This window comes from Neodiprion virginianus, chromosome 2, assembly GCF_021901495.1.
Source record: "Neodiprion virginianus isolate iyNeoVirg1 chromosome 2, iyNeoVirg1.1, whole genome shotgun sequence".
Taxonomy (NCBI): Eukaryota; Metazoa; Arthropoda; class Insecta; order Hymenoptera; family Diprionidae; genus Neodiprion; species Neodiprion virginianus.
In genome coordinates this window covers 32,638,952-32,649,549 of record NC_060878.1, presented here as the reverse complement: position 1 = coordinate 32,649,549, position 10,598 = coordinate 32,638,952, and the positions used below count along the sequence as shown (strand labels likewise).

Sequence of the window (10,598 nt, the reverse complement as noted above, 5' to 3'; positions counted from 1 at the left end):
GAAAAAAATATTAATTTTCTGCTGAGAGTTATTGAAGTAAATATTTTGTCCGAATGAACGCTCTGTATTTCTCATCTCAATGTATGAGCGAAATAATTAGTGTTTTACCCTGAAACAGAAAATAATACGACCATTAATACGCTTATTTATGCACTGTGTACTTAAGGCAAAATTTTTCACTATTACTGTATACTCCTAGATTTTCATCCTCGCACGTCGAGCGCTGGCTTTCAAATGCTGCGCTTTATCTCAGAACCGAAAAGTATCAAGTCACCGCGCAAAAGACGCGGTCAAATGTGAAAGTCTGGTTATTTGTAACAAGATTGACTGAAGAGCTGAAGACTCAGCACATCAAGCGAGCTTCATTCTTCAAATACCGTTCACCAAATCAATGCGCAAATGGTGCGATTGATAAATTCGTCGTATCAACCGTCACGCAGAAAGCGTGTCCGATGCCAGTGAATAATTTACGCGGAAAAAAGGCGTGCCGAATAATCTGTGAAAAAAACCTTAAATATCTAGAACTTCTGGAAAAATTCTCTAGAATCTCAATCGGCATCTGCGTCTTTTTCAAACTAATAAAATAATCACTTGATTTCACGCTCACTCTCACTTTGTGTACTGTAGCTGGCTGCATGAACCGACTTAACAAACTTGCTAAGAATATAATTAAACAGTCCCCGAAAATCAGCAAACAAACAATAGAAAAATGACACTCCACACAGAGATGGGATCAAGATCACTAAAGATAAAGTTGCACAGGATAATAAAAACTCGAGGCACGAAGTTCACCTTCAATGTTTGGACACTGTTCTTATTTCAATAACTTCTTTTTTCCTTGTACTTATGTTGCGATTTTTTAAAATTATTATAGAGTATTAGTTTCCCAGCAAACACTTATCAGATCACGTTACACAGATTAAAAATAGTGCGAACTGAATTCTGAATTGTCGGTGCACTGGATTGTCGGTGCGCGTACTCTCGCTCCGAGTGTTCGAAAGCAAGTGGATTCCACCGGTGGCGCTCCGAAGCAAGTCTCGACCGGTTGCCGGTAACAAACTGCGCAGCGCATGCGCAAAACGAATTCCGATGGGTACTGTCAAATTGCCGTTACCTGTGACGTCAGGCGTAGGTTTGAGCTCTATTGCTTTTCGGGCGGATTAATTACAACAAATAAGATCATGCTATTGACAATGTGTCTCTGTAAACGTTGCAACGTTTCATCGCCAAATTGGCACTGCAGGTCATGAGACTACAGACTAAATTAGGTTCATGCCAGGCACAATTCTGCCAACGCTGCCTACACGAAGGACTAATCCTCCGTGGCTATACAGCGTTGGTGACATTTATGACAAAAAGGGGACTGCAGAAAGCAAATTCGTGGATGATGAAATGTCCGCTTACAGCATCCTTACAGCGTACTACTGGAGGTAGCTAACCATCCACCAACCTCGCGAAAAATGCGTCCAAAGTGAAGAGAGAAATATATATAAATATATTCGAATTTCTCCGTCTCTCTCACCCTCCATTTGATCGGCTGAAAGGAAACATATTGGGTACGTTCCACTAAACGCCCGCAACGCCATCGACCACGACCGCTGAAATTGTCGTTCCACTAACGTAAAAACGCCGCGGGCGTTGTAGGCAAATGTTATAGTTGGAACGCATATTTGAGCGCTGTGTGCTCACAATATGGCGGCATAGTGGAAACGCGCAGCTGTGGGGGTTGTGCGTAAATAGTTCGCATGGATTCGCGTGAATTTATAGTTGCGTTTTTGATGAAACGAATGAGAGATAATGACCACTATCAGTATTTTCAGCATCTTCCTGCTGCAATTCCACAACCATTGCGGCCTTTTCTTGTAATGCACTATTCATTAGTGCCATTGCAAAGTGTAAATGTGGGATAAAAAAACTCAGTTCGTTAGAAAATATATTAGAAACGATGAAAATACATGACTGTTCATGAACACATCTATCGCAAGAAATAATTGGAATTGAATGAAACAATATCTCAAATAATTATTTATATTGATATTTAGAAAATATGATGAGTTCTATTTTTTTCAACAAATAGAATGACGCACACAACAAAAAGTTCTATTTGAGTTTAGGATAAGAAAAACGCAATTTTTTCCCAAACCAAAGTTATTCGATTGAAAATTATCTTTTATCTTCAAAATTAAGGGGCCACTAACCATTTTCGGCACGCCTCGCATCCTCCACTAACACTTTCACTTCCACTGCAATGTCAGTTTCAGGATTATACAAAGTTATTTGTCTCGTCGCCGTTGTTGTTTTTTTCGAATTCCCGCCACGTTTTGGTGAGAGCCCACTCTGACCCACCAATATTTTGTGGGCGATGTGGGCGCGATGTGGGGTACGTTCCACTAAACGCCCGCAACGATTGTAACACCCTCTGTATCGTTCCACCTATGGCTCGTGGTCGTCGCGAGCGATCGTTCGACGTCATAGATGACGTCACTGTTCGCGACCACATCGCGCCCACATCGCCCACAAAATATTGGTGGGTCAGAGTGGGCTCTCACCAAAACGTGGCGGGAATTCGAAAAAAACAACAACGGCGACGAGACAAATAACTATGTATAATCCTGAAACTGACATTGCAGTGGAAGTGAAAGTGTTAGTGGAGGATGCGAGGCGTGCCGAAAATGGTTAGTGGCCCCTTAATTTTGAAGATAAAAGATAATTTTCAATCGAATAACTTTGGTTTGGGAAAAAATTGCGTTTTTCTTATCCTAAACTCAAATAGAACTTTTTGTTGTGTGCGTCATTCTATTTGTTGAAAAAAATAGAACTCATCATATTTTCTAAATATCAATATAAATAATTATTTGAGATATTGTTTCATTCAATTCCAATTATTTCTTGCGATAGATGTGTTCATGAACAGTCATGTATTTTCATCGTTTCTAATATATTTTCTAACGAACTGAGTTTTTTTATCCCACATTTACACTTTGCAACGGCACTAATGAATAGTGCATTACAAGAAAAGGCTGCAACGGTTGTGGAATTGCAGCAGGAAGATGCTGAAAATACTGATAGTGGTCATTATCTCTCATTCGTTTCATCAAAAACGCAACTATAAATTCACGCGAATCCATGCGAACTATTTACGCACAACCCCCACAGCTGCGCGTTTCCACTATGCCGCCATATTATGAGCACACAGCGCTCAAATATGCGTTCCAACTATAACATTTGCCTACAACGCCCGCGGCGTTTTTACGTTAGTGGAACGACAATTTCAGCGGTCGTGGTCGATGGCGTTGCGGGCGTTTAGTGGAACGTACCCGTGGTCGCGAACAGTGACGTCATCTATGACGTCGAACGATCGCTCGCGACGACCACGAGCCATAGGTGGAACGATACAGAGGGTGTTACAATCGTTGCGGGCGTTTAGTGGAACGTACCCATTGACAAATCAAACGTAGAATGAGAGAGACAGATTATAACCAACATTTTAAACTTCTCTGTCACTCCTCCACTACACTTTCTGTACACGTGAGTTATGCTCTGAGAATGTCCCTGATGATGTGCCCTGATACTACCTACACCTTAGATGTGTGTATGCACTAAGCCTACCAGTGTCGATAGAAATTTACTTGCCTAGAATCAGCCAAAATTTATAACTAATGTTCAAAAATGTTTCATTTCAAATTAAAAATTTTTAAGCCTACTTCACATGCCACTCGCCACATGGGTAACTACAAACATTAAGAATATTGATACTAGCAATATTTTCTAACCTGCTTCCACTTATTTCATGCTTCATAAGTAATACAGTTAAACTTACAGAACTTTGTGAAGTAATAAAATATTTCCAATTCATCCAACAGCTACTGTAAAGAGGTTTTACAGAAAAACCAACATTTTGTCCAGCGGTGATCAGTTTGAAGTGACCCTAGATCAGAGAAAACTAAAAACTCCAAAAGGGAAGGTGTTTGAAGTCAATAATAAACCTCTGGCTCTAGCTGTAGCCATGGAATGGGATAGCCAAGTCGATATAATTGACAGGTCTAACATGCATTTGGTTCGTTGAAGGAACGCAGCTTCAATAGCATAACAAACTTGTTAAGAATGGCCATTTTTGTTATTCATTTTCACACATGTTCCAATCAAGAATAATATATAAATTTTTCAACAGACTGCTTTGGTCAGCACATCACTGGATAATCCACATAATCATACTAAATTGGATATGGTCAACTATATAGTTAATTATTTAGAGACAGATACTGTACTCTTTCAAACGAATGTAAGTCATTATATTTGATTCTATGGTAACATTTCATAGTAAAAGATCATATCATAGTAATTTGTCATAGACACGAGTATAATTGATGACTTATTACTTTCAGGATTCCGGCGATCTGTATAATTTTCAATTAAAGAAGTGGGACCCTGTAATTCAATGGTTTTGTGATCGTTATCAAGTTGATGTCACCAAAACATTGAGTATAAAAGCACCACTTGTATCTCCGCAAACAAAAGAAACATTAGCCAGGCACTTGTTATCCTACAATTTTAATGCAGTGCAAGGCGAGTGTCGTACCTTAATTTTCCACCACAATATTTGCATTAAATGAAAAGTACTTACCCGATTGGTATTGTCTTTATTTAGAATGTTATAATCGTTAATTTATTGTTTTTTTTTTTTATTTTCATATTGTGTAGACTTGTATTCATTCTTTGCTTTTTTATTTTAATGAGCTTGGCTGTGGCTGTTGACACATTATTGCAATAAACCATAGAATTGATTAAAGGAATATTTTTCAGGATACACATATGCTGTTGATACATTGAAATCTGTTATTTTGGCACTGGCCACAGCTGAGAGAACTATTTCAGTTGAAACAGCAGTTTCTTTGGCTCGTTTGGAAGAGGAATACCAGGCAATAAATTCATTTATATTTGATCAATTAATTGTTTCTGAAGTACAACCTACTATTACGATATAATTCATCCTTGTTCCTTTGTGCTAAAGACATGAGTACAAACTGACACTCACGTTATCCTTTATGGAACCGTCTTATAAATACTATTTGTTAGGAAACATTAATTTTTGCATGTTTAGGTCTCGTTTTGGGGGAATGTCGAGTGGTCACACGAGCTTAACAAACAGGATTTACAATCGCGATTGTCAGCTGCCATGTTATTCGTCCACTTGAATTCATCTTGGACCACATCTAAACCAAAAAATGATGAGTTGAACAATTTATGAATGAATACAAAACCTAGAAATCTACGCAAAACAATAACTGCTACATAAAATTAACATGTATGTATAATATAATTGCGTAATGGGTTTAGTATTTATTACTAATTATTTATTACCATTTTTAGTTTGTATCTATGAATTGTCAGGCTATAAATCTCTGTCTAGTTATATATTTTGGCAGCAAGAGTTACGACAATGACTACATTGATGTTGGTTTAGAACAGTCTGGTCCTTCCCAATCCTTCGTGCAGACGCAACTGTAAATAAGAATTTTACAATGTCACTAATATACATGGAATGTATAAAATCATAAAAGATAAAAAATACTTGTCAGAATTCAATTAATCCCCGAGAATTACGGGAATTACCAAGAACACAATATGTGGGGCACTAACCAGTGGTCAAAAAAGTCTAAAATAATTCAGGGGTTACTTTTTTGACCACCAAAATACTATATTAAACTTCAAGCAAAATTGGAAATTGTGAGGATTAGCGGCAGGTCGAATTGGCATAGAATTTCCCATATACAGTTTGTTTCGTAACGAAAAATTAAAAGTTTTGATCTTTGGAGCATTTTCCATTGAATAAATTGTGGTAAAACTGATAACTAGTAAACCACCTGTACGTAGGTCCGTGATTTAAACACACCGCTCCATTTTTGCATGATCTGTGAGTGCACTCGTTACGATGACATTCTCCTATACCTCTGCCAGTAGCAGAGTTGGTCTTTGCCACAGGGTATATTTTATTTTCAATGCGCAACTCCACGTCAAATATACAGCCAAAGAATCCAGTATGCAGAGGTAAATCATGAGGCAGTGTTTCAAAATTTTTGGTCCTATGGCCACCTGAAAAAATGCAATTCATTTGGGGGTAATAATTGGCACTATCATTGTTGCCAATTTCGATAAATCGATTGCACACGTATGTTAGTACGCTTCATATACATCGGAAAGAATTTTTTATTACTTACCAATCCAAAGAATTGGTGCAGCATCCAAAGTTGACATAGAACCTGCCGAACGTCCAGTAACATTTCCAAGGCCATCAATAGACAGCCAAGCATCTTTGCCTTTCCTACCCACTCTAAGAGTGTGGGGTCGATGCATTTTTGTTGTTAGAGCGGTATTTGTGAATATCCTTCTTACTCCTAGAAGCATTAATAAATTATTTGAGAATATTTGTTATTTAAATTTTTTACCATCTCGAGCTTGTTAAAAAGATGTTACGTGCAAAGTACCTGAGCCTAAATCCCAAGTAAGCATGATGTAGCCACGTACATAAGTGATAGCAAGGTGGTCAGATAAATCACGATATGGACCACTTTGACCAATGTAAGCAATGAGGGATATTTGTTCAACAGATTGAGGTATAAATCTTAGTTTTAGTTCGAGACTTTCTTTTATAGATCCTATCAACCCATAAGCTATGTAGGAGGAAAGGCCCGGTGTAAAGACTGTAAAGGTTGGCTGCACGATTATGATATCTATAAAATACAATCAAAATTAGATTTCAAATGCAGACGATAAAAATTATAGGTATTTGACAAGTACTTAAAATTGAACTTCACCTTCATCACAAAGCAGCCCATGAGTTCCTAGAGGACAAATGCACATGAATCCTGTCCCTGGAGAAGTGATGCAGGATGCTCCGTAGTGACATGGGTTATCATCACACGCAGATCTTTCACACACTTCTCCAGTATACCTAAGCGTTTAGCAATTAATACGGCTCATTATTACAAAATAGATTTTAAAAAATACCATTGAATTCATTTCAACTCAGATTTACCCAGCCATACAGTTGCAGGATATTTTGCCATCAGTTTCCTGGCAGGCTCCAAAATTTTTACAGGGGTTTGCAAGACACAGAAATGAAGTACATTCTTCAATTTGAAAACTATCGATTGCATCACGAATAAGATGTCTATGGATGTCGTTTATCTGGAAAATAAGAATTTGATCTTATTGTAAAATGGAAATTTGAATGATTAAACTTTAGTACCTTTAGCATACTCATGCAGCCTATAAATCCTACAGCAACATGAGGAAAATAATGTGAAAATGCCAGTGGGATTCCCCCTAAATGCAGTTTAGCTTGCTGCGGTATGTCATCTTGAGTTGACACTACTTGTTCTCCGCTCATAGCCAGAGTATCATTTACAAAGAGCATTGCTGAGCACTTGTCGATGTTGGTGCTTTTCATATATTGGAATCTGTAAAGGAGATATTTTCTTATAATTTTCTCCATTGATCATGTCAAAGAATGTGTGGAATGAACGAAGCAGCTCATTACCTCATCTCAATGTCCACGTCATAACCATTATTAATTGGAGAATCAATTTCCCCCAAAAGCATTGTTTGTAAACCACAAGAAAACTGAAATTTCAACTGTCCGACTTCCATATGCAGCAATATATATCGATCGTCATCAAAAAAAGCATGCACAAGTATCCCATTCTTAGATTGAGTTTTTAATCTGATGAATATTCGAACCTTCCCATCTTTATCCACAGCCAGGTATTGTCTAATGTAAGACTTTCCATTAAATGCAGCATTCAAAATGTCTGGACTAGGAATACAACCATCTGGATAGTTACAATTACACTGCAAATAAATTTGAACAAAATTGATGACGTATTTTCAAATGGTTGAAATTGTCTTTAATAATATTGATTATTTGAGATCACATATACCTCGGTTGCGCTATTCTGACATGTTATATTATGATCACATTGTTCTTGCGTGCAATTGTAAATTGTTAGTTGTCTCTCCGTACTGATAGATATCCCAGTTGGCGAACTCTGATTGAAAAAGGTTTCTGTTCCTAATGTGTAAGAATCTGTACTAGATCTTGAGAAGGGGAATGAGCTGTGGGTTTCTATTTTCTCCGAGGTCATGGTTGATAGTTGATCTACTAATTTTGTTGTTACACGAATTGGCTTCATTGTCATATTTACTGCTATTTGATTAGGCGTTTCTGTGGAAGAAGTGGTAATAATATTTTCATCAGTTGGAGTTGTTTCATCTGTGGTAGCAAAACTTAAATCCGTTTCCAAGCTTGGTGAAGTGGTGGACTTTTGAACAACTTGTTCATCAGTAACAGAACTAACTTCGCTGTTACTTGCAGTATACGTTATTAGGGGATGTGAATCCTCTGTTATAGGGGAAGACGAGAAGAGCGTTTTTATCGTAGTCCAAGCAAGTAAAAAATCTTCCCTCGTGGATGCAATTGTACTAGTGGGTACTACTGTTTTTGTTGAACTAAACGGCACTGTGCTTTCTACAGCCTCTTCAGTGTCAAGTTTAATCAATTTTGTAGATGTAACATCTGGAGTACTGTCAGATTTGGTACTATATGTGCTAGTAGCTTGAAATGGAATTAATGTTGCTGCAGATATGGTAGGTGTTCCCAATGATGAATAAGGAATTTCTTCTGAAGTCACCATAGAACTGTAATCAGCACAAGTTTGACCATAATAATTCAAAGGACAAGAACATGTAAAGCTATTGATCCCATCGATGCAAGTTCCTCCGTTGTTGCACATAGCAAATTTAGCCTCGCAATCGTCATATCTCAACTCACAAAGCGATCCATGATAGTCAGGAACACAATAGCAAACTGTTTGATTATCTTCCAGCAAACAAACAGCGTTATTCTCACATACATTTACTTCACAAGGCACTATGGATTTGTCACAATTTTTACCAGTAAAACCTGCAGATGAGAAAGATTATTTTGAGCTTAGAACTAAATTTAAATAGTACATTAATTTTCGGAAGAATTTTTTTTTACCAAATAAACAGGCACATGTGTAAGTCGCTGGTATATTGATACAGAGTCCTCCATTTTCACAAGGTGAAGCGAGGCACTCATCTATGTCTTTTTCACACAACTCTCCAGTCCATCCTAAAGATATAAAAATGTTAATAAGGTTTACATAGTTTATGAACATTACATCTATTATTCTGCTTGTCAAGTATTTTACTTGCCATCTGTACATTGACAGCTGAATAATAGTCCAGGACCTTCGATACATTCTCCAGAATTTTTGCAGATAGTGTTATTACAAACAGACGCATCAATTTCGCAATACTTCCCTGAAAATAATGAAATAATCAATCGTTTCTAAATAATCGTTTGGTGTTCGAACAACCTACCTGAATAACCATCTGGGCATTGGCACATAAATCCATTAAAATTGATGCAAGTACCATTATTGAGACAGGGAGTGTATAAACACTCATCGAATCGTTCATCGCAATTTAAACCTGAAATAGCAAATATATTGTTACAGGTTTAATGAGTTTGCAGCAATATTGATCATCTACAGATTCCAATTCACCGGAATAATCCTAATAAACATATAATTGTTCATTGTACTGCACGTGCTCCTCACCTATGAATCCATCGGTACAGGTACAGTTGTAAGCAGCAACCGCATCACTGCAAATACCCCCATTGAGGCATGGATTTGACCAGCAGTCATCCCAGTTAATCTCACAATTTATTCCAGTATATCCATCGATGCAGTAGCATGAATATAAGCTACTACTAGAAATTACAGGTGAATATTCATAAAAGTTTACATGTGAAAGCTGGAAGGTACGAAATAACTTTACGATATTCATGAGTCATACCTGTTGTAATCATCAACACATATTCCATACATGCATGGATTACTGTTACATAGTGATTCCGAAGATATTGCAATAATACAGATGGTAAATACTACTAATAGAGTTTGGTAGTTTTTATATAATCCAGTCGGGTTGCCTCTTCTGTAAATTGAAAACGAAATAAAATTATAATTAATAAAAATGATAATTAGTAACATGGTGGTTGCTTTGATTATTGTTTTCTCATGAAAAAAGTCCTCATATTTGGTGTCAATTCGCATACCCAACTTCTAGATAATGCTAAATTCCCTTTAAAAAAATAACATCTTTACACCACTACAATACTGTATACACAATGAAAAGAAATGCAAGCAATTCACATTATGATAATGATTTGATAATAATTTCATTACTACAGGCAAAATCTATTCAGCTAGATGAAGTACAATCGATAAAATTAATAATAATACAACAGTAATTAGATGAGCGCTAATTAGAAAAAAATAATTAATCATGTTACCTGTTCATAATTTATCTTTAGAGAATCACAAGGTGTTGGAACAGGTATTATTTGTACATTAGTTGGTAGCCTAAATTTTGTACAGTCCTTCGAATGCAAGTTGCTATAGCAACGTGTAAACAACACATTGCACGCCCGCGAGAGATCTAAGACGCGTGCGTAAAATGCGACTCAATGGTCTATACTCATACCAGCATAATTAATAAATGATCGT

General features: G+C 37.0%; 2 protein-coding genes across 5 annotated transcripts; one reads left to right on the top strand and one right to left on the bottom strand.

The window, feature by feature from the left end:
- Positions 1-1,148: 1,148 nt before the first annotated feature.
- On the top strand, positions 1,149-5,586 carry LOC124298744 (ATP synthase mitochondrial F1 complex assembly factor 2). 4 transcript variants are annotated; one of them, XR_006906877.1, is made up of 7 exons: positions 1,149-1,430; positions 3,864-4,057; positions 4,172-4,282; positions 4,386-4,566; positions 4,804-4,919; positions 5,102-5,305; positions 5,427-5,586. XR_006906877.1 is itself a non-coding variant. In XM_046751162.1 (6 exons), the coding sequence occupies exons 1-6, from the start codon at positions 1,247-1,249 to the stop codon at positions 5,246-5,248; spliced, it is 933 nt and encodes a 310-aa protein (XP_046607118.1). In that variant the 5' UTR covers positions 1,149-1,246; the 3' UTR covers positions 5,249-5,586. The 4 variants fall into 4 exon arrangements, 2 of the variants coding, with proteins under 2 accessions (XP_046607118.1, XP_046607119.1); XR_006906876.1 differs by having other exon boundaries at positions 5,411-5,586; XM_046751162.1 differs by having other exon boundaries at positions 5,102-5,586.
- On the bottom strand, positions 4,811-10,571 carry LOC124298729 (protein eyes shut). The gene is made up of 16 exons (XM_046751137.1): positions 10,385-10,571; positions 9,886-10,026; positions 9,645-9,799; positions 9,406-9,516; positions 9,238-9,345; positions 9,041-9,154; positions 7,941-8,962; positions 7,541-7,851; positions 7,250-7,460; positions 7,037-7,188; positions 6,816-6,952; positions 6,486-6,731; positions 6,219-6,395; positions 5,865-6,093; positions 5,362-5,502; positions 4,811-5,213 (listed from the first exon to the last, which is right to left on the bottom strand). The coding sequence occupies exons 1-15, from the start codon at positions 10,390-10,392 to the stop codon at positions 5,445-5,447; spliced, it is 3,180 nt and encodes a 1,059-aa protein (XP_046607093.1). The 5' UTR covers positions 10,393-10,571; the 3' UTR covers positions 4,811-5,213; positions 5,362-5,444.
- Between the last annotated feature and the right edge of the window lie 27 nt (positions 10,572-10,598).